At 37.0% G+C, this 27,628-nt stretch overlaps 1 protein-coding gene across 1 annotated transcript; it reads right to left on the bottom strand.

The window, feature by feature from the left end:
- Nucleotides 1-337: 337 nt before the first annotated feature.
- LOC128686938 (uncharacterized) lies at nt 338-26,103 on the bottom strand. Its single transcript, XM_070082628.1, has 13 exons — nt 25,949-26,103; nt 22,863-23,413; nt 20,030-20,087; nt 18,327-18,479; nt 15,968-15,996; nt 13,665-14,619; nt 10,444-10,652; nt 9,430-9,552; nt 7,757-7,976; nt 5,833-6,056; nt 3,763-3,993; nt 2,534-2,756; nt 338-2,023 (listed from the first exon to the last, which is right to left on the bottom strand). Exons 1-13 carry the CDS (start codon nt 26,010-26,012, stop codon nt 1,677-1,679), a joined length of 3,387 nt encoding a protein of 1,128 aa, XP_069938729.1. The 5' UTR covers nt 26,013-26,103; the 3' UTR covers nt 338-1,676.
- Nucleotides 26,104-27,628: the final 1,525 nt, after the last annotated feature.

Below are 27,628 nucleotides of genomic sequence, written 5' to 3'. Positions count from 1 at the left end.
TCTCTCTCTATCTATCTATCTATCTCTATCACTTTCCATTTTTTCTCTCCCTCCCTCCCTCTCTCTCTCCAACACATACACACACACACACACACACATTAATCCCACGAAAGTGCAAAGGCAGTAACATTGGTCTCTTCTTGTCGGCGCCACCATTCCCACCCACACTTTCCTACTTCACGATTATCTGAGCATCATACTCTTTATAAACACACACACACACATGCATGCATATACAACAGGCCTAGTGTCTAATTGATATGTGCCTAGGGCAAATTGGTGACTAACTAACACTCTCTCTCTCTCTCTCTCCCCTCCCTCTCTCTTTCCCCCCTCCCTCCCCCTCCCCTCCTTGGATCACTGACCACTTACCTCTTATTTCTCAGGGCAGCATATGACCCCTACAGGTCCAGTACTTTCCTATGAATATAATACAGTAATCTATACACATCAGCTTTCACTTAAGGGACATGTGAGGAATTACTGTACTGCAATGCACTTCTACTTTTGAGCCAGGAAATTACAGCTACACTGCCCTTCCTTGGATCAAACTTAATTATATCCCATTTCCCAAGGTGCAGTATAACCCCTATGGGCTTAGCACCTCCAGTAAATACGTTATAATGCAGTAATACTGTAACTGCAGTTATAATGTCAAAATTGGTGTAGCTGTGTATGTTCCAATTATCCAGTAGTACTCTGTATAAAATATATTTGGCTTTATTTGCATTGTTTCCACCTTTTTTGACTTCCACTCATTTTATTATTAGGCCTTGACTTACATGCATAGAGCTTTTCCCTTTCAACCACGATGTTTGTGTTAGGCTAGACGGTGAGGTGGGCACAATACCACAAGCAGTGTGATGACATTAACCACCAATAGTTACCTATAGCTCTACACTTTTCTTAAGGAACATCTTTTGCATTTAGTCAAAAAATGTAAAAAAATTATCAAAACTTTACCATAAACATAAGTCACATTTTCTGTTACAAGTGCATACTACATGCATTTGTAGGGACTCTGGTAATGACATGCTGCAAAAAAAAAAAAAAACAATAAACTTTTCTTCATTTTGCAATCACAAGTTGGTAACTTCATATAACATAATATCAAGATAAACTGTTTGCAAAACTTTCTAAAACTTACCATTAAAAAACCTTGCAACTCTGGTAGTATGTAATTTGTGTCTAACAGAGATACGAGATAGTCGTCAACGTCTTTCATTTTTACATCATCTCTCAGAGGACACTCAACTATTAATCATAATTTTTATAAACAAGTTACATCTAAAAATTATTAACATTATTTAGTAAATGTCAATTTTTTACTAATGAAATTCTGAGTGACTAAACTTACTGCAGAATCCTTCCTCCGTAAGCCACATGTGTCGTAAGAGGTGACTAAAATGCTGGAAGCAAGGGGCTAGTAACCCCTTCTCCTGTGTAAATTACTAAATATAAAAAAGAAAAACTTTCGTGTCTTCCTTTTCAGGTCATCCTGCCTTAGTGGGAGATGGCCGGTGTCAAAAAAAAAAAAAAACTTAAAGAATTTTATTGGTCACAATTATACTTGCAGAATAAATGAAGCATCATTTTACTGAAATATGCCACTGTACTATACATTACAGTTTTTGTGTATACTGTATAGTGTCATCTCGGTGGAGTCTAACAGTAGGTCATGACATCTTAACTTTCTTGGAAAATGTTTTTGCCTGCTCGTCTCTTTTCTGCTTTTGTCTTAACTGACTGTTAAATTTGACGGTTGTTAACCCGATAGTGTAATTCAGCGCTGATACTTTCAACTTGCGCTTCCCTGTCCCACAGTAATTCTTCACTTGCGAAAAAACTCTCTCGACAGCGCTGCCGTTAACCCTAAGGGGCACAATGGCTCTGTCGGGGTGCCTGCTGTGGAAGTTCTTGCACAAGCTTCTGAATCCATATAACGATAAGCGAAGGCCTTCCCAAGTTTGCCAAGACAGGAACTCTTTCTGTCGAGGATCCTTGAGGTGCAAAGCCGCTGTTGCTTAAAAGAAAAATGCAGTGAATAAATACACTTGAAAACAGTTTTAATAAATTACAGTAAGCATTCTTAAAGGAGGGGTTCGGGATATTAGCAATTTGGAAGGATATGTTGTGTATCTTTATACGTATATGCTTCTAAACTGTTGTGTTCTGAACACCTCTGCAAAAACAGTGATTATGTGTGAGTGAGGTGAAAGTGTTGAATGATGATGAAAGTATTTTCTTTTTGGGGATTTTCTTTCTTTTTGGGTCACCCTGCCTCGGTGGGAGACGGCCAACTTGTTAAAAAAAAAAAAAAAAAAAATCTTAAAAATGCTCCTTTGTGTAGTACAATTTTTTTTTGTAAATGAAATAAAAACTAATGAATTGTATGCCAAACAAAATAGCAGTCTCTTACATTTGTATTAAACAGTATGGCAGTCTCTCTCTATTTATTACACAAAATGGCAGTCTCTCTTATATCAAATAAAACGGTAATCTCTCTCATACATATCTCAAAGTTTCTACCTACCATTCATGTCATTCAGCCAATCACAAAACCACTGGTAACCCTCCATGGTGTTGGTAATTGCTTCTTGTCGTTCAGACGTAACTCCCACATTACTTAACAAGCCCTTCTCAAAAATTTTGCTGGTTGCATTTAAAAACTCCCATGTTTTCTGCATAACCATCTTTGACTTTTCGTTTGTTATTTGCTTAATTTCTTTTTCTAGAGCATCCACAACCTCAGGTTTCTGAAAGAAAACAAAATAAAGATAAAAGAAATGTTTCAATTAACACTCACCAACAGAGTGTACAGATCACCCTCGTTTTATGTCATAGATGTGTTCCTAACTCATGGTCTGTAAAGAGAACTCAATAAAACATGTAATACACAAGGATTCGTTCTAAGATTATGCAAATTTTACATCTTGACTAATGTTTGCCTAAAACAATAATGAGCTTACCACACATGCACCAAATGATTATGTGTAAAAAAAGAATTAAATCCAAACTTTAATCATAATGAAGATTGAGACACTTATGCACCATATGGGAATCTTTATTTAGGAAACGTTTCGCCACACAGTGGCTTCATCAGTCCAATACAAAGCAGAGAGGTGCAAGGAGAGGAGGAGATTGAGGTAATCAGTCCCTCAGCCTGGAGTTGATGTGTTCAGCCCATCAATCTTGTAGAATGTACAGCATAGGGCCGTAGGGACTGATTACCTCAATCTCCTCCTCTTCTTGCACCTCTCTGCTTTGTATTGGACTGATGAAGCCACTGTGTGGCAAAACGTTTCCTAAATAAAGATTCCCATATGGTGCATAAGTGTCTCAATCTTCAACTTGTCGGTTTTCAAAACCATTCATCACAACATTCAATCATAATCCCTATATAATACAAAACTTGGAAAAAATGCATTTCTTTATTTAATTAAAAAAAAAATTATGAGTATACCAGATAGGCACCAAAAGGCCATATACCAAAAATAAATGCAATTGGTGAAAACACAAATGAGAAAAAAAATAAATCCAAATTTAGGCCTAATCCTCCTCTCTTTTATCCTGCCTCCTTTTAGCACCAACCAACCAGCCTGTCTTCAGAGTGAAGTGCACTTGTTATTAATCTGTGAATTCAAACCTCCTAGCTACTTTTTCCCTGTGAAGGGTTTTTGATCCAGAGAACTGGAGGTGCCTCTCCCATTCCCTGGACCAAACCTGATTAATCTCCCATTCCCCAGGCAGTGTACAGCATACCTGTAATATTCTTGATGGAAGTAAGGCATATTTAAACTTGACTGCATGGCGCCGCTCAATGTAACTCTTGCGAAGGAGTGGAGCAATTCTAGATTCATTTTTTTCCATTCGCCCAATGTCATTCTCGAGAAGCAACTCTAGGGGTTTCCATCCAAAGGAGATGCCACCATACTTAAAGTCTTTTGTTCCATCAGGTTGTGAAGAATGAAGGGCATTCATCATGTTGATCAGCTGTAGGGAAGAATATTATTCGCATTATATTCTGGAGGAAGAGCAAAACCCACAGGAATCACACAGATACTGGAGAATGAGATGCAATCAGGCTAAATCTGAGAAAGAGGAAGGGTAGCTCCAATTCTTCAGATGAAGAGCCCTTCACCAGCATCAAGGACTTCTCCCTTTCCCTAAAGGGATAAAGAAAACAGATGCCACAATACCAGCACTAGTACAATTCACAACAAAACCCACATATTGGTAAGCAGTCTTTAACCCTTAAACTGTCCAAGCAGATCTACGTTCATACGCGTAGTGCTCCAAAAGTAGATCTATGTTTTTTTTACATATTTTCAAATATAACAAAAAAAAGTAGATCAAAGTTTTTTTACATGTTTTCAAATGTAAAAAAAAAAGAAATGAGATCTACTTTTTTTACATACTTTCAAATGTTGAAAAAACGTAGATCTACGTTTGGACAGTTTAAGGGTTATATGAACTTTTTATTCATCCTACACCATTAATAATCAAGAACTCATTATGATTTATATGCAAATATCCCGCACATAGGAGAAAGAAACTCACGACGACATTTTGGTCTGACTTACACCATTAACTAGTCACCAGTTAATGGTCCAAGTCAGACCAAAATGTCATCATAAGTTCTTTCTCCTATGTGCAGGTTATTTTTGTATTGTTCCGTCATGGTATTGTGCCTTTTTATTCTTTATTCTTGATTATGATTTGGGTTGGACTGATATGTTGTCTAAGACTTATATTCAGCTTTTGGGTTAGTTGTGAATGAGTTAGCTATATTGATGAGAAGTTCAACATAATCAACTATCAAGTTGTACAAGGGGTAACTGATGTTTCAGCAGAGTATGACTTGTTATATAGTACAGCGGAACCCTGAGTTTCGGCCAGAATTCGTTCCAGAAGGCTGTTCGAGTGCCGTTACCAGATGAATTTGTTCCCATAAGGAATACTGTAAATCAGGTTAGTCCATTTCAGACCCTCAAAAATGCACTTACAAAAGCATTTACAATAGTACACTTACATAGTTGTTCAAGTTGGGAGCTGGCCGAAACTCAGGGTACCACTGTACTTTTTATCTGTTTACCATATGGAAACGAAAGTGCAATGAATACTGGTCTACAGTATTCATGAATCCACATGGATAAAATGAAACTGATGAGAGGAGTACGGTAATAAAATGAAAAAGGCACAAGTTAAATACGTATTTAATTAAATTTCTTCTTTAAAAGTTAATGTCGTTTGTTAATGTTTCCACCAACAGTAGAATAATTTACAGACTGAATAATACAGTAAGTTATTAACTACAACACTGAGTAACACAGTAGGTCATTAACCCTTAAACGGTCCAAACGTATATATACGTTCACACGCGTAGCACCCCAAACATATATATACGTTTTCTTTGTCATTCATTCAACATTGCCACAATAAGCCTGAGTCACCTAGACATGAGAGAATGGGTGTGCGCACTCACTGTGTGCAATATTAAAATAATTGGGGATGCCTGGGTACCATATGCTCTTTTTTCCTTTTAAAAGAAAAGATTTTTTTTTTCCTCAAAAAATTTGGGGCGCTACGCGAGTGAACGTATATATACGTTTGGACTGTTTAAGGGTTAACTACAACACTAAGTAATACAGTAGGTCATATAACACTGAATAACACAATAAGTCACTTGAAGCAGAGCACTTATGAACATTAAAAATGTTAATCTAACAAGCCACAGTCAGAACACATTGGAAACACAACCATTCTTTCTACAAACAACTTATATTTAACATGAAAAACCAGAATTCATGGACTTTTAAGGTTGTGACTTACCATATGGTTTGGGCAAATAATCCATGATATTTGCAATGAAGGGTCAAATGGATTGAGAAAAGTGGGATGAAGTTGATAATTGTCATCAGTATCAGCACTCAATGAGCCTCGCTCACCCAGACTACTCCTCAGACACGCTCCATTTACGGCGGCAGTGTCGCACACGATGCCTATCGTTTTCAGCCGGAAATCGTCAAAACTCTTGATTGTCCATAGAAGATGATCTGAAAGTTTAGCACTTTCTATAAATGTGGTTCAATTATTAACTTAGAGTATAACTTGAAAGAAATAATTAAACGTAGCAACATCTTGACAATTTAATTAACATTTTAGTCACCTCTTATGACACGCATGGCTTACGGAGGAAGAATTCTTTCCACTTCCCAATGGAGAAATTAATGATTATATAGTATTCACATTTTTAAATTCATTGGCCATTTCCTGCCTAGGCAAAGTGACTTAAAGAAAATTACTTGGTTCATCATCAAATCTGCAGTGTCACCTGTACACCATATTTCAGTCCCTGAAATATGGATTGGAATAAAGTCTCAGCATGAATAAACAGCTACTGAATGAATGATGGTGAATGTGCTTCTCTGTGTCATCACACCTTGGCAAGTAATGGCTGATATGGCATAAACAAGGAATATAATCTACTTTCAACATGCAGGTGAAAAACTGTACAGATTCAAATTACCTGTGTACTTATCATGCTGTACTTTTAGCACATGTAATTTATTTTGTAACTTCCATTATTTCTTATTAAATTTTTTCATTTATTTATTTTTCAACACAACAGCTGTCGTCCACTGAGGCAGTGACCCTAAAAAAGGAGAAATGCAGAGTTTCCTTCTTTTTGCATGTAGTAATTTATACAGGAAAAGGGGGTTACTAGTCCCTTGCTCCCAGCATTTTAGTCACCACTTACAACACCCATGGCTTATGGAGGAAGAATTCTTCTCCACTTCCCCATGGAGCTTATTATAAAATATCACTCTTAAACAAGAGGCTTATATTTATAAGCTAAAAAACAGAAAGAAAAAATTATCTTTGTTCTCAGTGTTTCATGAACTTCAACATTAGACTAGCCAGCAATGTCATCTTTAAAACATGTTAAAATTTTTCAGCAAGATGTTATAAATACTATTAATATAACAAAATCAATAAGAAATGTTTTTCATTAAGCAACTGTGATGTTATTGTGATGATATTGGCAGTTTGGAGGGATATGTTGTGTATCTTTATATGTGTATGCTTCTAGACTGTTGTATTCTGAGCACCTCTGCAAAAACAGTGATAATGTGCGAGTGTGGTGAAAGTGTTGAATGATGATGAAAGTATTTTCTTTTTGGGGATTTTCTTTCTTTTTTGGGTCACCCTGCCTCGGTGGGAGACGGCCGACTTGTTGAAAAAAAAAAAAAAAAAAAAAAAAAAAACTGTGATGTCTACACACTTCTAAGACAGCTACTTAATGAGTGCTGGTTAATACATTTCCTTCACTGTATCCCCCTACCTTAGATGGGAAATGTCCAGTGGTAAAAAAATAAACACAGGTAGGTCCTCAGTAGTGAGAGTTTGATAAGTGCAAATTTCAATTAGTGCTGAATTAATTAGTGTCATTTTTTCTCCCAAGCTCTTCAAATCGTGTGCAAAAATTTCATATACAGTGTTGCCTTGAGTTACGAGCAGATCCTAACTTGAACAATTATGTAAGTGTATTTTTGGGGGTCTGAAATGGATTAATCTAATTTTCATTATTGCTTATGGGAACAAATTTGTTCGGTATCGGCACTCGAACAGCCTTCTGAAACAAATTAAGCTCGTAACTCAAGGTACCACTGTAATTAAAATAATGTGACCACTGCAGGGGATTCCTTATTTGCACTAATCAAGACCTACCTGTACCCTGTATTTAAATACTTACTGGCTAGCTGCTGTCCCTTTAAATTTCTAGATAAATGAAAATAAGGACCAATGATGTCATGGTTGTAGCATACGTCGCGCCATACTGTCTGAAGTACACACTCATCAGGTCGTGGTGTTATGACTTCTGCTGGCTTAGTGAATATATCAGTAAGATTCAACAGCTCCTCCTCACTCAGGTCATGACCAACCAGAGACTCTTGTATCCCATACCAAACAACCTATTCAAACACATAATACAAATAAGGGTAGAGAAAAGGACTTTTGTAATAATGTTGGTAGAATTACTAGCAATATGGTAACGGCTTGACAAAGCTCCTGGAGAGCGAAATATTGCCACAATAAAATGTCACATCAGTTGCACTTGTGTCCTTTTACTTTACAAAAGGACTTTTGCTTACCGTACTCTCAGCTGAAATAACAAACATACCGTATTTTCCAGCATATAAAGTGCACAAGTGTCAGCTGCTTGCTGGCACAATGTTTCCAAGCAGTTGTAACGTATCGTTAGTACACAACTACTAAAGCGTAACCCAAAGCCTACCCTTGATCCTGACCTTGACCATATAAGGTGAAGGCTGATTTTCCAAGACTTTTCTGTGAGAAAAAAAGCGCCCCTTATGTGCCAGAAAATACGGTAATTAAAGCCAATATTTCATTAATATACAATATACAAAGCACAGTACTGAGACATAAATTTGCTGCAAAGGTTTCAAATTTTCCCGTACTTATGAAAAGATTTTGAGTCCCATTGAATTGTGAAGGGGATTTTTTTTGCATTATGGGATGTCAATAAACCCTCCACGCAACAGACCTCTATATGATGAAATTTAGAAATACAGGTACTATCCGACTTACGACCAAGCCTGGTTCCGACCAACCGGCTGCAAGTCAAAATGGACGTAAGTCAAACCTTATTATTGAATATCAACATCACATTTTTGTAATGATTTTATTTTATTGTTTTATTTTGGTATTTCATTTTTTACTTTACTTTTTATGCTTTTAGTACTGTATTTTATACTGTAAGGTTCAGGATAAACACTGTACAACACAAACAGTTGTTTATTTCCCAGAAATTTGGCATACAAAACATGGTCGTAAGTCGAGTGGTCGTATGTCGAGCAGGTCGTAAGTCGGATGGTAGGTGTACAGAACGAAATTGCCGAGTAAACCGGCTTGGAAACAATGTACTAAGTCCATTAGTTATGAAATTGTCCATTATTGTTACAATTTTGGCCAAACAATCTCTTCTGTATTCACCACCACTAACACACAGTGCATGACTAGTTAATGCTTCAAGCTGGACTGAAATATTGTCATCTGTTTCTTTCTCCGATGTATGTGTGGATGTATGTGTATTGTATACAGTAAATACAGTGGTACCCCGAATTTCGAACTGCTCCCAACTCGACCAATTATGTAAGTGTATTATTGTCAGTGCTTTTGTAAGTGTATTTTTGGGGATCTGAAACAGACTAATCTAATTTACATTATTCTTTATGGGAACAAATTCATTCGGTAACGGCACTTGAACAACCTTCTGGAATGAAGAAAGTTCAAAACTCGATGCACCACCATAGTTTAAAACATAAAATATGTGAAAATAAGCAACAAACATATCATGTGTACATGAATTTAAGAGTTAGAGCAATTAAAAGATAGAATACTAACCTTGGAAATCACTTTCATTTGATCGATGATTATCACACCTTCTCCAAGGCATGGCAGTCTCCCACTTGCTTCATGTTCATCAGATATTTCATAATACTGCTTAGCTTGCTTGGCAATATATTCCTGAAAAAATAGAACATTCGTCAGAAAAACGACTACGAGAAATAAAATTTTTATTGACCACATTAATGTTGCTTCTTTCAGGTATAGTTTTATTTATTTATTCTTCCATCAATAAACCCATTTGGCATTATTATTTCAGGCCAGACTTGTCCTGGTGATGGGAAGCTCAGTGCCGGCACTCTAAAGGAGGGGTGTTAATGTTGCAGTTTTATAACTGTAGTGTAAGCGCATCTCTGACAAGACAATGACTGAGTGAATGATGGTGAAAGTTTTTCTTTTTCGAGCCACCCTACCTTGGTGTGAAACGGCCTATGTGTTAATAAAAAAAAATAATTTCCTGTTTCCTTTATTACACATAAGTTGTCTTCTTTCAACGCACTGACAATATCCCACCTAGGCGGGGTGGACCAAAGGAAAAATGAAAAGTTTCTTTTAGATTTAGTAATATATACAGGAGAAGGGGTTACTAGCCCCTTGCTCCTGGCATTTTAATCGCCTCTTACAACACACATGGCTTATGGAGGAAGAATTCTGTTCCACTTCCCCATGGAGATAAGTGGAAATAAGCAAGGACAAGAACTAGTAAGAAAAATAGAAGAAAACCCAGAAGGGTGAGCATATATATGCTTGTACATGCATGGGTAGTGTTACCTAAATGTAAGTAGAAATAGCAAGGCATACCTGAAATCTTGCATGTTTATGAGATAGAAAAAAAAGACACCAGAAATCTTACCATCATGTAGTTCTACCATTGGTAGTACCTCCCTGAGTGGTTGCTGCCTAATGCTATACTGCACCATTTAAATGTCTGACTATAAGTGTAACACTATACTGCACCATTTAAATGTCTTACAAAGTGTAATGCTATATTGCACCATTTAAATATCTTACCAAGTGTAATACTGGTTTGTTTTCTATTTCAAGGTCATAGTCATTTATCGGAAAAAGTGAAGGCAGCTCTAGAATTCTGAATGACTCCAGTGATTCATAGGATTCGGTGCTGCGTTGGTAGAGTGCCAAGGCAATCCTAAAAGTAACCATACTCCAGCAATTGATAGCTTCGTTTTCGTACTGAAGACACGTCTCTTTAGCAGTCGCAGCTGAAACACAACAGAAATTTTCTCTTTACATGCATGAATTTATTAATTAATTTATTAATACATATAAGTAAGGAACCAAATAATAAACAAAGCCTATACAATATTTTTGTACTAAATGGTTTAAAACTGACAAGTTGAAGATTGAGACACTTATGCAACATATGAGGAATCTTTATTGAAGAAACGTTTCGCCACACAATGGCTTCATCAGTCCAATACAAAGCAGAAAGGTGTAAGGAGAGGAGGAGTTTGAGGTAATCAGTCCCTCAGCCTGGAATTGATGTGATCAGTCCATCAATCTTGCAGAAAGTACAGCATAGGGCCGTAGAAGTGGCTTATACAGTGGACCCCCGCATAGCGAACGCCTTGCATAGCGAACATTCCGCATAGCGAACGCTTTGATCGCTAAAATTTTGCCCCGCATAGTAGACAAAAACCCGCTCAGCGAACTTCGTCCGAGACGCGTCCAATGTGCGGCCTCAGCCAGCCTCACATGTGCCGCCTGTCCCATTGTTTACCAGCTAGCCTCCGCGGTAACATTCAAGCATACACTCGGAATATTTCGTATTATTACAGTGTTTTCGGTTCTGTTTGTTGAAAATAAGTGACCATGGGCCCCAAGAAAGCTTCTAGTGCCAACCCTGTGGTAAAAAGGGTGAGAATTAGTATGGAAATTAAGAAAGATTTTGAAGGGTTTGGGGCTAACCCTGAGAAGCCTATGCCAGTTGTGGAATCCATTGTGCCTACTTCAAAAATTAAGGAAATGTGTGCACAGTGGGTTGAACTGCAAACCTTTATGGATGAAAATCACCCTGACACAGCTGTTGCAAGGCGTGCTGGTGACTATTTCAATGACAATGTTATGGCCCATTTTAGACAAATCGTAAAGGAACGGGAGGTACAGAGCTCTATGGACAGAAAGAAGTCCAGTGACTCTGAAGCTGGTCCTAGTGGCATTAAAAGAAGAAGGGAAGTAACCCCGGAAAAGGACTTGCCTCCTCAAGTGTTAATGGAAGGGGATTCCCCTTCTAAACACTAACACTCTCTCTCCCCTCCTCCCATCCCATCAATCATCACCAGATCTTCAATAAAAGTAAGTGTCATGTAATTGTGCATGCCTTTTTCAGTTTGTGTGTACTAAAATTAACATTTTTTTGTGGTAAAAAATTTTTTTTTTCATACTTTTGGGTGTCTTGCACGGATTAACTTTATTTCCATTATTTCTTATGGGGAAAATTAATTCGCATAGCGAACATTTCGCATAACGACCAGCCCTCTTGCACGGATTAAGTTCGCTATGCGGGGGTCCACTGTATACTGTAGTCAGGCGAGTTGAAGCAGGAGGAGGTGGGATCTTATTTCCAGGATAACCCAAGAAAGCCAAACTGTTACACAATGCCTAAATTTATGTGATGACTAGAATTAAGCACTTTGCAAGATTTAGAATTAAATGGTCTGAATTTCCTCACATGAACAAATAAATAAACTATATTTCTTTCCATTGGAGCCCTTGATCTCCAGTACCATCCTTAGATTATAATTTAATACTCTTTATAATTATAAGGTATATTAGAAACTTAAGCATTGTGTGTGCAAATGTGAGCATATTAGATAAGAATAAGTGGAGACAGGTGGTGTCTGGGATTTGATGTGCCACCAGTGTGTGTACAAGGTAACATATATATGTAGGGATTCAGGGGAAAACAAGTTCCCTGGAGGTGGGAAGTACAGTGGCTACACTCTGATGGATGGGCAATGGTATTGTGGTTCAGAGGGTCATTTGAATTGTGCTGGTCATACAGTTGTGGCAAGACAGCTGTCGAATGAATGACGGTGGATGTGTTTTTCTGTTTGGGTCTCTCTACCTTAGTGGGTGGGAAATAGCAGAGGTGGAAAAAAAATATATGCTCCATTTGGAAATGATAACTGTCTTAAAATGGTGTGTGATATTTGAGACTTACAAGTGAGGTTTTTTAAACTGAGTCAATTTTGGACAAGCAGTGAAATGATGGATATGTATTAACTGTCCATGGCATACTTATACAGCCTTTCCTCACTTAACGATGGAGTTTTGCTCTCAAGACCACATTGGTAAATGAATTCATCACTAAGTGAGGAGCATACTATAATGGTAGTGGGTTTGTGTCAACCATCTCTGATATTGTTTTAATGTCACTTTTGCACCATTTATAACATTTCTGGTATATTTTTAAATGTTTATACAGTAGTGTACCGTATATTGTAATAAACAGAATAGAGGAAATCAGCTCTAATATACATTACTCAGGTGTGCATACTGATCAGGGAGCCCGTCATATGTTCGAGTCATTGGTAAATGAGTAAGATGCTAAGTGAGGAGAGAGGCTGTGTCATATTTCAGTAATGTATTGAATTCGTGTAACAAAATTTAGTTACACTCAAAATGGTGAATAATTTATGTGTTTTTGTTAATCAGTTCTCACTTTGAAAATTAGAAGTTGTACATTCCACCAATACAAGCAAATCAGAGCAATCACTACATGGAGGCATTCAGAAATGCTATGCATAAAAAGAGGGCTTTCCATAAAGTATAGTTTATACATGACAATCACCCTAATTGTACGATTATTATTACTAAAAAGAAAAATTTCCAAAAATGCTCTGCATAACTATGGATTTTTTGCATGCATTACTAAATGTCACCCATCTCTGTACAAACACTATCATGCTGAAATAAAATATTAGTTTTTTTTTTTTTTTTTTTCAACAAGTCGGCCGTCTCCCACCGAGGCAGGGTGACCCAAAAAAGAAAGAAAATCCCCAAAAAGAAAATACTTTCATCATCATTCAACACTTTCACCACACTCGCACATTATCACTGTTTTTGCAGAGGTGCTCAGAATACAACAGTCTAGAAGCATACACATATAAAGATACTGCATTCCTCTTTATTTGTTTGTTTAATCGATTTCATTCACCTAAGACCATAGAGCAACTAAAAATATTTCCCAAGTGCTCAAATTCTCAACTTACAAGTAGAGTCACTGAGAAGATATGAGCAGTCTTCTTCCTTGCCACTGCTATGAGGCAACTGTTTGTACAAGCAAGAAGCCTTCTTCACCTCTCCATCCCACACCATCCGTGCAGCACGCTTCCTGGCGTTACTAGCCTCCTGGTCGTCCTCCTTGAAGATTTCATGGATGGCACTATCATTTTTCAAGGCCATTAGCACCTCCACAAAATCTTTATTTTGCTTACTGTTAAGAGTAAAGGATCTTTCTTTCATATTTTCAGACAGCTTAATTACATCAACATCCCTTAAAATATAATACGTGTAGTTATTTCTTCTCCGTCCATAGGTTAAAATATCGTGAGAATATTTGGCAAAGACTACCTTATGCATGGTGGAAGATGGTAGAGATTTATGAACATTTACACTGAATAATCTCAAATTCTTCTTTCTGTAACGAGCACGGTAATAGTAAATTTTGTGGTTACAGCATCTGCAAGTATAGGCAAAACCATGGACCCTGCTCATTGAAACAGAATTACTCTTTCTATAAAATTTTTCACAAAGTTTGTCATGGTACGATGTTTTGCCCCCAAACGAGTTTTTATCGAAGGCCTTGACGGGCACTTTAATACCAACAGCTCTGCAGGCTTTGACATATGTTTCACTCACTCCTGGACAATATATGTACTGATTCTGAATAAATTTATTTTCAACTTTCTTTAATATATCTATTGATGTAGTTGTATCACTGATGTCTGCTTCTTCAAACACTTTGCCAAGAACAATGATATTTACACTTGATTCATCAATGATGACAAACACTGGCCTCATTATCAGACTTCCATAAAAATCTAAGTCTCGCTTCTCTTCATCAACATAAAATGCTGGGTTTACGACTATTAACAAGCCAGCAGACGTGTGTGCTATTCTTAACCGCTCGGATCTGCTGATAAAATTTATTATTTCCTCAGGTACCTGAAACAAAAAATGCACATATAAAAATTTATAATCTCATTGCACTGAATATTTTTATTTACATTTATTTTACTATACGTATATACATTTTCACATCTTTAAATCTATGCCTAACTTATATTTCTCAACAGTTTGAACTTTATTATTATCTTTTTTTTCAATGCCTAACTTATATTTCTCAACAGTTTAAACTTTGATTAATTATTATTATTTTTTTTTTCAACATACCACCTGTCTCCCACCAAGGCACGGTGACCCAAAAAAAATAAAACTATAAGTTTATCCTCTTTTTATAAGCATTTAGTAATTAACCCATAAACGGTCCAAACGTATATATACGTTTTTTCAACATTTGATAGTATGTAAAAAAAGTATATCTTTTTTTTTTTTTACATTTGAAAATGTGTAAAAAACTTTGATCTACTTTTTTTTTTGTTATATTTGAAAATATGTAAAAAAACGTAGATCTACTTTTGGAGCACTACGCATGTGAACGTAGATCTGCTTGGACCGTTTACGGGTTAATGTAAGGGTTTACCAGTCACTTGCTCCTGATTATTATTATTATTATTATTGAAGAACAAAAAGGCACTATACGGTGACTGGAACAATACGTAAGTAACCTGCATAAAGGAGAGAGAAGCTTATAATGATGTTTTGGTCAGAGTTGCACCAGTTACTAGTTACACTAATGCACGAAGGAGGGGGCCAGTAAATGGGCCAAGTCAGAACATAACATCATCATAAGCTTCTCTCTCCTATGTGTGGGTTATCTGGATATTATTATTATTATACTCATGGGAAAGTGCTAAACCCATAAGCATTAAACAACACCTGGATATGGAGGGGTGGAATGTTATCAGGTTTGATCCGATGAAGGAGCAAGTAGCTCCAATTCCTTGGATTAAGACCCATTCACCAGCCACTGAATTACTGCATACAGTAGTCCCATCATATCTGCGGGGGATACATTCCAAGTCCTACTGTGGATACCTGAAACTGCAGATAGTAACAAACCCTATACGTACATGTCGTTTTTCGTTTACATACATACCTATGATAAAGTTTCATTGATAAATTATGCTCAGGAAGTTGAGAATTAGAGCTTTTCACTGATGGGAAGCACTTCACAGTTTCTCTTAGGCTTTGAAGAACTGTCATCATTGCTATTTTTGTGCTTAGGTGCCGTTATTAAGCAAAATTAAGGGTTGTTTTCGGACCATAATAAACTGTGGACAACCGAGACTACGGAAACCAAATCCACAGATATGAGGTTCTACTGTACATGAAAAGTTCGAAGTATAATTCATCTATATGAAAGACAACAACAACATCACATTATACTTACCCATTTGGTATTGTTTTTCATAGACATGTCTGAAATAAATAAATAAATAATGTAAATAATTACATCACGTAAATAAAATGTATCTTACATACAGTACAGTATACTGTATAATTAAAATCACAAATATGAACACATGTAACAAGGCATGGCAAAAGGCAGGAGAATGAAAAAAAAAAGGTGACAAAATAAAAATAACAGAAATGTTTACAAAATTATATGAGGAAAGATTATTAAAAGTTAACAGCAGGTGTAATTATGTGGTGTATGGTTTAGTGGTCTCACTATCTCACAATCAGAGGGCCCGGGTTTTATCCGGGGATGGGTGGAAATGTTGGGCCTGTTTCCTAACACTGGTTGCCACTGCTTACCATAAGCAAGCAGGTATAGCACAGGAAGGCCCCGCTTTACAATGTTTTGGTAATACAGTGGTTTTCAATTACACCTATTCTTCATATGTTCAGACCTACAATAAATATATTCACCACTCACTATAAGCTAAGAATAAAAGTATTTTAAGGTAAGCAATGTGTGTACTGTATATGAATAATTTTTTTTAGGCCTAGCTATACTGCTCACTTAATAATAGTGTAATCATATTACCAGGCTTTTATATACATTTGAAAGTGAAAAAGGCTATGATTCACTTTACAGCAATTTTTTCCTTAGCTGAAGTAGCCCAGAACCTAACCTGCTGTATAAGCGGGACCTGCCTGTGCCTGGGTGCTAGCTGACTGTTGTGGGTGGCATCCTGGGGGTGGTAATTCAGCCCCTAGACTGGGCTGAGCTTTAATATTAATTGGGGTAAATTCAGTGGTGTAGAAAAAAGTGAACAATAGGTTGAACAGATAAAAATCTTACTTCATGATAAAATTAGTATACAAAAGATGTGGTGAGTACAAATGGTAAGTGCCTGGATAAGGTAAGTGGATGGATGTGGTAAGTGGCAGGGTATGGTAAGTAGACAGAAGTGAAAATCTCAAGAGAACCACATAAATGCTGAAGTGAGAGAATCTTACACATTGTTAGTTGAGTTATGAATATCTTTTTGTTTAATACAAAACTAACATCTCACAGTAAAAGTTTTAATCGTATAAGACTGACTGCACACAGTTATATTATAGTATAAATAAAAAGATTCAAGATTTTGGGCAACAAATATTGTCCTGTACAGTACAACTGCCATACAGTTAATCATAGTATACTATATAACCATTTGAAAAAAGACATATATGATGCACAAAGAAACAGCTATTACAAAAATATACTGTAAAAGCATATTTGGAAATGTCTGAGAATTATGCAATTAATATGTAGAATCATACCTGTGCCTTCTGTGTATTCAGATATTTGGGAGTGGACGTGTCAGCGGATGGGTCTATGAAAGATGAGGTGAATCATAGAATTGATGAGGGGAAAAGAGTGAGTGGTGCACTTAGGAGTCTGTGGAGACAAAGAACTTTGTCCTTGGAGGCAAAGAGGGGAATGTATGAGAGTATAGTTTTACCAACGCTCTTATATGGGTGTGAAGCATGGGTGATGAATGTTGCAGCGAGGAGAAGGCTGGAGGCAGTGGAGATGTCATGTCTGAGGGCAATGTGTGGTGTGAATATAATGCAGAGAATTCGTAGTTTGGAAGTTAGGAGGAGGTGCGGGATTACCAAAACTGTTGTCCAGAGGGCTGAGGAAGGGTTGTTGAGGTGGTTCGGACATGTAGAGAGAATGGAGCGAAACAGAATGACTTCAAGAGTGTATCAGTCTGTAGTGGAAGGAAGGCAGGGTAGGGGTCGGCCTAGGAAAGGTTGGAGAGAGGGGGTAAAGGAGGTTTTGTGTGCGAGGGGCTTGGACTTCCAGCAGGCATGCGTGAGCGTGTTTGATAGGAGTGAATGGAGACAAATGGTTTTTAATACTTGACGTGCTGTTGGAGTGTGAGCAAAGTAACATTTATGAAGGGGTTCAGGGAAACCGGCAGGCCGGACTTGAGTCCTGGAGATGGGAAGTACAGTGCCTGCACTCTGAAGGAGGGGTGTTAATGTTGCAGTTTAAAAACTGTAGTGTAAAGCACCCTTCTGGCAAGACAGTGATGGAGTGAATGATGGTGAAAGTTTTTCTTTTTCGGGCCACCCTGCCTTGGTGGGAATCGGCCAGTGTGATAATAAAAAAAATAAAAAAAGATTCAAGATTTTGGGCAACAAATATTGTCCTGTACAGTACAACTGCCATACAGTTAATCATAGTATACTATATAACCATTTGAAAAAAGACATATATGATGCACAAAGAAACAGCTATTACAAAAATATACTGTAAAAGCATATTTGGAAATGTCTGAGAATTATGCAATTAATATGTAGAATCATACCTGTGCCTTCTGAGGACGTTCCCGATTTCTCTATTGGAATTCTGTTGAAGGTTCCCTCGCTTGACGATTCTTCCCCTAGTGAGTCAGGATCATCGAGGTCTTCGGAATCACTGTTCATATTGTTGTCCAAATCATTTTCATCATCAGAAGCATCTGTTAAGTAACCACATGTTGAATTTAGTTGGCTTTTGTAAATAACAAGGAAAAAATTCTGAAGGAAAAAAAGCAACCCATTTTTTTGTACACTGCACAGTGGTACCTCGGGATACGAACTTAATTCGTTCCAGAAGGCTGTTCGAGTGCCGATACCGAACGAATTTGTTCCCATAAGGTATAATGTAAATTAAATTAATCCGTCTCAGACCCCCAAAAATGCACATACAAAAGCACTTACATAAATGTTCGAGTTTTGAGCTGTTCGTATCCCAAGGTACCACTGTATATACTTCGTATTTTTCCAGATATATTTGAAGGCAAAATATATTACAACACATATATATAGCAGTCTCTGAGGAAACAAAGATACAATGCCTCATATCGAACAAATCAGAAAAATTCAAGAATGCTATGTATGAAAAGACATCAGAAAGGATTGGTGAGAATGACTCAAATCCTAACAAGGTACATTAGAATAAGAATACAGGAGAGCACTGTTCTTATGACTCAAAAATTCACGACCCCAAATGACAAGTGAAAATTGCAGGTGGGTGGAAAAAGAGCCGTTTTTTTTTTTTTTTCAAATACGCACATCTAAAACGTTTGATAACATGTTAACACTATTGTATATTAGGTACTCAATATGGCTAGACATAAAAAAAAGTTAATAAAGTAAAATAAATACACAGTACATATAATGCTTACCTTAAAATACAGTGTGGGTAATCCTTCTCTTATGGAACTATTGTACAAAAATGGCAATAACAGTGGAAAAACAATAAAAGCACTGAACATAATGAACAATGGCTTAATTGAAAACTACCAAAATAGTGGGACTTCAAAAATAGGGAGCCAAAAATGCAGTGGCCTCTTGTACTTAGATAATACAATATTGAAAGTATCTGGTAATTCAAAATAAAAATTCTCATAGACAACTGTGTATCTGAAATTAAGAGTTAATGTTCAACAATGATTAGCCTCAAGAATAAAAGTCACATTATCATGAATGGAACAATTCATAACTTCCAAAATGAAAATGAATCATCCTGATCTATTATCAAGTAATTATAGTTGGTGTGGGACTACACACAAATTGTAGTTGATAAAGATACAAGCCTACATGGCAGATTTTTTTCAAGTAGAATACAATCTTAGTTCAAATTACCACATACAAAACATATAGTAATCTGAAGGCCCATAGGATGCACAGCATTTTGGGCACAACCTAGACCAGACTTAATATCTACACAGGATTGTAGTATTTTCGTATTTTTATTTTTTTTGAAAGTCGAGTAAATGATATTAATAGGAATTAGGTATCTTATTTAAGATACTTCTAAGATAATTAATATTAATAGGAATTAAGATACTGCTTTACCTGTAGTGCATGCAAAACAGTATCTTAAATAAGATATCTAATTACTGTTTGTGTGGTTATCACCTACAAGTCACAACCTGATAATGGTCCAAATCACACTGAGTAGTCCTCTAATTTTCATTTCCAATTTGTGGGTAAGTCTATAAATATTTGCCTTCCATGTACATACCATCACATTTTTGGGAATGAGGTGATTGCTTGTTGATTTCTTCAGTGTCAGTGGATACCTGTTGTAAGTGAAAGAATAAGAACATTTTAAGTATAGTAGTTATCTAGCACAACAATGGTCAAAGCCACAACAATAAGGACAAATAATATTCTTGATTATTAAAGTTTAGTAGAATAAAACTGACTGATTAATACCTGTCCTTAATAAGAGGGTTCTTGCTGAATATTTTATCTAACTTTCTGAGGGGTGGAATAATATTTTCTTCATAATACTGATGGCAGTAACTTTTACCTTTTTGCATTTATGTATTTTTTGTACCTCAGTGGCTGTCTCTCACCAAGGCATGGTGACCCAAAGAAAAAAACATTTCCCATGATTCATTCAACTGCTGTTTTTTCACAACTGTGTTCACATCACAATTCATATTACTCTCCACTGCAACATCTTCACCATATTTTTATGATTTTTAACACACTGGCCATCTCCCAACAAAGTAGGGAGACCAGAAAAAGAAACACTTTCACCATTATTCACACTATCACTGTCTTGCCAGACACAACATTTTCCAAAGCCTTTTACATGCATTTGGAATTACTGAAAATGCAGGCTGTATTAAGTACCTTTTAAATATACCCGTTATCCTCTTAGAAAATATTTAAAAAGGACACTGGTGCTGAAACAAAATTGGTGCATTTGTCAGAGGCGTAAAAAAGCCAAAAGTGCGGTGCGGTATAGCTGAGTGAAAGACAGATTAAGACTTTCACTGCATTAAGGATCAGCGATAACATAAATGTCATATGTGAAATATGTACTGTAATGATGTGTTGTCAACTTGAGGAATACAAATTAATTAGATACATTGAATCACCAGTATATCCACTAAATGTACAAGTCACAGAGAATGGTAAAAAACACCAAAAATGCCCAGGTTGGCTGACAGAAGGAAAAAAGAAGACAAAATAACCATATCATGAAAGGATATGAGAAAATTTATATTTTAGCACCTTCAACAGGAAGAACAAGAGACAATTCTGTAATTATTATCTAACAAAAATCAAAGGGGCTAAAAGGTTACAGAATGAAATGTTTTCTTCATGAATATTATAGCAGACTGCTGGAAATGGACCCTGAAAGCAGTAGTGCTACAACTACTGGAAACTTTAAAAAAAAATTGACACATTAAACACTGAAGACTGGACACCATAAGCATAATCCTGCTCCTGTACTTACAAATACTGTAGTTTACTGTAATAAAAAGACAGTAATAATGTTTGCAAAACAATATAAACAAGCAAACAAGAAATACACACTCACAAGACATCCATTTCTAAAAACAGGTTTTATTTACATCATTGGAAATAGATTAGCAATAAAACACGTTTTACTGAGATCATTGTAAATAGATTAGTAAAAAACATATTTTATTTACATCATTCAGATTTTTTTTTAACAAGTCGGCCATCTCCCACCAAGGCAGGGTGATCCAAAAAGAAAGAAAATCTCCAAAAAGAAAACACTTTCATCATCCTTCAACACTTTCACCACACTCACACATAATCATTGTTTTTGCAGAGGTGCTCAGAATACAACAGTTTAGAAACATACGTATAAAGATACACAACATATCCCTCTAAACTGCCAATATCCCGAACCCCTCCTTTAAAGTGCAGGCATTGTACTTCCCATTTCCAGGACTCAAGTCTGACTATATCAAAATAACTGGTTTCCCTGGATCCCTTCACTAAATATTACCCTGCTCACACTCCAACCTCTCATAAGGTCCCAAATACCGTTCGTCTCCATTCACTCCTATCTAACATGCTCATGCACGCTTGCTGGAAGTCCAAGCCCCTCGTCCACAAAACCTCCTTTACCCCCTCCCTCCAACCTTTTTGAGGATGACCCCTACCCCGCCTTCCTTCCCCTACAGATTTATACGTTCTCCATGTCATTCTACTTTGATCCATTCTCTCTAAATGACCAAACCACCTCAACAACCCCTCTTCAGCCCACTGACTAATACTTTTATTAACTCCACACCTTCTCCTAATTTCCACACTTTGAATTCTCTGCAAAATATTTACACCACACATTGCCCTTAGACAGGACATCTCCACCGCCTCCTCGCTGCAGCATTTACAACCCAAGCTTCACACCCATATAAGAGTGTTGGTACCACTCTACTTTCATACATTCCCTTCTTTGTTTCCACATATACCTCAATGCACCACTCACCTTTTTTTCTTCATCAATTCTATGGTTAACCTCATCCTTCATAAATCCATCCGCTGACACGTCAACTCCCAAATATCTGAAAACATTCACTTCTTCCATACTCCTCTCCAATTTGATATCCAATTTTTCTTTATCCAAGTCATTTGTTACCCTCATCACCTTACTCTTTTCTATGTTCACTTTCAACTTTCTACCTTTACACTCTCCCAAACTCATCCACTAACCTTTGCAACTTTTCTTTAGAATCTCTCATAAGCACAGTATCACTAGCAAAAAGTACCTGTATCAATTCCCATTTTTTATTTGATTCCCGATAATTCAATCCCACCCCTCTCCCCAACACCCTAGCATTTACTTCTTTTACAACCCCCTCTATAAATATATTAAACAACCATGGTGACATTACACATCCCTGTCTAAGACCTACTTTTACCGGGAAGTTGTCTCCCTCTCTTCTACACACCCTAACCTGAGCCTCACTATCCTCATAAAAACTCTTTACAGCATATATTAATAAAAAGAAACCATTTTAATTTACCATACTTCTTTGCTTCACAAGAAATACACACTCACAAGACATCCATTTGACAAATTTTACCTGACTTCTCTGCTTGCTACTAGCAGCTCCTGCTATGAGTAGATCGTCTTGCTTTCTGATATTACCTCTCGTGACTCTTGTTTTGGTATGCCATTTGACAGTGAAAGGTTCTTCCTGGTCCTGGGAATTTGCCAAGGCTTTGGCCATATACTGTGTCCCATCCATCAACTTATCCTGTACAGTAGCTTTTCTTTTAGTTTTGGTATTGGGAAGCTCGTCATTCTCTGTATCTTCAGATGTGAAGACTTCATCTTGTTGCAGAACCCCTCCTGAGGCCTCCCAATCTTGTTTTAGCATTCCTATTATGGCTTCATTTTTATAGTTTATTCTCCTTTTTGATACATCTTTTGATCTTTCCTTCTCCAAATTATTAGATTTATTAAGTTCAGATATAATTGCTGTACTTTCACAATAAGAAGCCAGTTCACCATGAGCAGTGTCCCCTACTCCAGTACAATCGTCTAGTTCTGTGGCCTCAGCATCAGATTGGGAACAAGTGAATAAATATGGCACAGCTGCTAATCTCAGCACCTTACGTGGTTGACAGTGATCTGTAAAAATGGAAAGATATATATATAATTTAAATTACAGTAATGTAAACTTTTCAGTCTTCAAAAATGGTAGCTAATATATTGAGGTTGCTTTTCCCATAGTTCTATTATGGTATCTAGAAAAGTCACAGAAGCACAAATTTGCAGAATACATTATTTTTTGGTGAATGCTGTAAATTACATGTATATGCTAATCATCATAACATATCAAATACCAATAATACGGTACTTCCCTGTATTCATGGGTAATATATTCCAAGACCTACAATGGATACCCAAAACCACAGATAGTAGCAAACCCTATATATAATCTGATTTTTGTTTACATACATATCTATGATAAAGTTTAATCGATAAATTATGCACATTAAGTGGAGAATTAACACTCGGTGATAGGAAACACTTCATGACTTCTCTGAGGCTTTGAGGAACTGCCACCATCACTACTTTTGCACTTCGGTGTCATTAAGCAAAATTAAGGGTTATTTTCGGGCCACGGTAAACCAAGGATAAGTGAAACCATGGAAATCAAATCTGCGGATACGGGGGTTCTATTGTATATTATACTTTTAAGTGAAAATTATGTTAATCATCATAATATCCACCTAAAAGTATGGTACATTATTGAATTTCTTAACTTGAAAAAAAGACTAATGCTGATGTGATTCTTTGTCAATTAGGTATATTTCAGATTATTATTACATATTTTCACTGAAAATACTAAAACTTTATGGATGACAGAATGCTATACAGCAGAGGGTAAAGAGATGAATGGGAGGGAAAGAGACGGAGGTGTCAAGGGAAGATTATGGACTGAAAAGATGGTAATTGTAGCTGGTGAAGCAAACCAATGTTACTTATTAAAGAGAGGAGTGTCACTGCAGCAAAAGTGTAGAGTACTTAACACCAACAACTGTGTCAGAAAAACATTTAAGTAAGTTCATGGAGGTATAGGTATACATAAATTATCATACATAGCATCATATGTGTAGATTACCTAGGGAAACCCGAGTCAGATAAAGCGACTTATTTCCATTGGTGTCCTTGTAAGGTATTAATAATGTCATGCATAAGAGTAGTATGATACCATGCAAGTATTATGTCATTTTTTAAGACACATTTTGCCTACTAGAGGATTTCTCAGTCAGTGGACTGAGGAAGCCCCCTGGTGGGAGAAATAACTGCCATTTTTAAATGTCCTAATACCTGTATATATCTCTTTTCTGCATTCACGGTGAGTATATGTTAGAATCTGGTGAGTTGGAGGATGTCACTCATGTTTTTGCTGTCCATTGATTCAAATTAAATTTTTTCTTTCTTTTCATGTGATACAAAAATAATGTGGTTAATGTGTAATAAAACAAGTTAGGCATGAAAAAAAGCCATTAATATGCAATGCATTTTGGGCAAACTAATTGATGCTATAACCTAAAATGCTCTGCATAACCAAGACCTTTCCATGGTGCCCCATGGCCTGGTGGCTAAAGCTCTCACTTCACAAGGTGAGGGTCCGGGTTCGATTCCTGGCGAGGGTAGAAACAGTGGGCGTGTCGTGTGGGGTTCAGTAAGGAGATAAGAGGGTTCAATTCCATCCCATATTGTACAATGATTTGTTCTTATAGTTTGTAATGCATTACATTGAAACTCATTATGTTAAGTGATTACGTTAACACCCATTACGTAAAACTCATTTTGTTAACATCCATTATGATACAATCCATTAGTTCTAAGTTATATATGAATTTGTTATTGTATAGAATCAGCCCAGAACCACCTGTCTGTTCAGCCTATAGCATAGTAGTGTATGTCGGGACGACATACGTAACATGACCGAGCTGTCAGCATAGTTGCTGATCCTCCTTTACATGTGTTGTATGCATAGATTAGATGAGCATTATAGTACCATCCATGTGTTTATATAGAAGATCCCTTAGGCCTGTGACTGTATGACATCACGGGATGCAGCGAGCGAGTGAGACGAGCTACCTCGGCCTCAGTCGACGCATAGGCATAGAAGGCAGAACACGGCAGGCTGGGCTCCCTCCATCTCCCATTACCACAGTCTGACAATATAGCGTTACCATCCAACAAGTGTGTCTACCTTCAACCCTCTTATCTCCTTACCGAACCCCACACGACAGGCGTGTTTCTTTACACTGGTTGTCTATGTTCGCCCATCAGTATAAAATAGGTACCTGGGTGTTAGTGGACTGGTGTGGGTCGCATCCTGGGACAAAACTGACCTAATTTGCGGGAAATACTCAGCATAACAAGCGGCTTTCTATATAGTAATATGTCATTGATGTCAACTATGGTCTGTATAAGTTGTATCATATACTTATGAAAATAAAGATTATTATTATTATTTATTTCTTATTAACATTTTTCTTCTTATTAATAATACTGTTCTTTATATTATTATTCTTATTATAAGAAAAACCCAAGTTTAACAACCAACATCCTTCCCCCACTAAAAAAAAGTTCCCAGTTACGTGTCACAAGAAAGAGGAAGACTTTATATGAATGTTTAAATACCATGAGATGATAAGTGTGATGGTTGGTATCTCCAGGGAGTGATGGAGGTGTTATAACTTGCCATCTCTACCACTCTATCACCCCTCCCATCACTAGTGGTCTTGTTATTGTTGGATGTAAGGGTTCATCATGGTATGGTTTATTTTTGTTGGGTGTAAGGGTTCATGAGGCTCTAGAGTATTGTTGTTGGGTGTAAGGGTTCACCACGGTGTGTCATTTAAAGTCCCGCCTCCTACGAGTCCGGGAAAAATATGTTCCCAATTATGGGTGGAAACTAGAAAGAAAACAAAGTTTCCTTTTTGTTAATAAAGTTTCCTTTGAAAAGAGAAACAGGAACATGAAATTCTTAGGTGATTTACTCATATGTTAAACTATGAATGATAACTGTACATGACTGTACTTAGAGGTACCCGTACCTAAATAAACTTAATTACTTACTGACACCTGAACACCGGCAAAACCAGGCGTCTCGCTCAGGAAGCATGTCTACACTCCACCGATGCCACCACTAAAGTCCTCTCCATAACTGCCGAGCTACTTATCGTTAAGATAAGATATGATATGTTCGGGTTTTTAACCTAGAGGGTTGTCCACCCAGGATAACCAAGAAAGTCGGTGCTTCATCGAGGGACTGTCTTACTTCCACTGTGATCTTCAATCTTGTGCTCCAGAATGCGACTCACACCAGTCCACTAACACTTAGGTACCAATTTACTGTTAGATGAGCAGGGACAACAGGTGTAAGGTGACTAACACCAGGTAGTACCTATTTAATGCTAGATGAACAAGAGCAGGTGTAAAGTGGCTAACACCCGGGTACCTATTTACTGCTAGGTGAACTGGGACGGCAGATGTAAGGTGAATAACACCAGGTACCTCCTTATTGCTAGGTGAACAGGGACAGCAGATGTAAGGTGACTAACACCCAGGTACCTACTTGCTGCTAGGTTAACAGGGACAGCACGTGTAAGGAAGCATGTCCAACAATTCTACCCGTGCCGGGGATTGAACCCTGGACACTCAGTGTGTGTGAGGCGAGAGTGTTCCCTACCAAACCACGGGTTATAAATTTTCATAAGGCTCTAGGAGGTATGTTATCTTTTGTTGCAAGGACTCATGAGGACCTAATACTCATTTCTTTTAAAGTTTCAGGCATAAGCTTACATTTTTGTAATGGCCTTGAGGGGATGCAAGTGTCAAGGATTTACATATATAGTATAATATTTATAATTAACCCAGGTTGTTATAACCTAGGTTGGTTTATTAAGTTAAAAATCTACCAGTTATCAGTGTCTGTCTCAATAACCACAGAACACAAATAAAAAATATTTTAATTGTTAATATAATGATTAAAGTACGTTCAGTGTATATACACTGAATGACTGTAAAAACTGATATTCCACAAATAATTCTCACATAGGAGAAAAGAACTTATAACTGCGTTTCAGTCCAACTTGGATCATTAATTAGTCACACACCAACACACGAAGGTTAGGTTAAGTAAAGTATGTCAGGAAACAAGAAAAGTGTTTCCTGACGCGGGTCTTAGTCGTTTGATGACCCACAGATGAAGCTTTTGGTCACCTGACGGAGGCCTTCTGCTGGCTTACCCCTCCGTCCTTTTAAAAATTATGGTTACGATTATAAGCATTTCATCTTTACAGGAAGGTAAAAGAGCCA

Source organism: Cherax quadricarinatus, chromosome 7 (genome assembly GCF_038502225.1).
Source record: "Cherax quadricarinatus isolate ZL_2023a chromosome 7, ASM3850222v1, whole genome shotgun sequence".
Taxonomy (NCBI): domain Eukaryota; kingdom Metazoa; phylum Arthropoda; class Malacostraca; order Decapoda; family Parastacidae; genus Cherax; species Cherax quadricarinatus.
This window is presented reverse-complemented; position numbering and strand designations above follow the sequence as displayed.

Coding starts and splice junctions, on each gene's coding strand:
- LOC128686938 (XM_070082628.1), bottom strand. CDS start 26,012: ATGGCAAGTTATAACACCTCCATCACTCCCTGGAGATACCAACCATCA. Junction 23,414..25,948: donor ATCACACTTATCATCTCATG/GTATTTAAACAT, acceptor CCATTTTTACAG/ATCACTGTCAACCACGTAAG. Junction 10,653..13,664: donor TCTTCTCAGTGACTCTACTT/GTAAGTTGAGAA, acceptor GTTGTGTTTCAG/CTGCGACTGCTAAAGAGACG.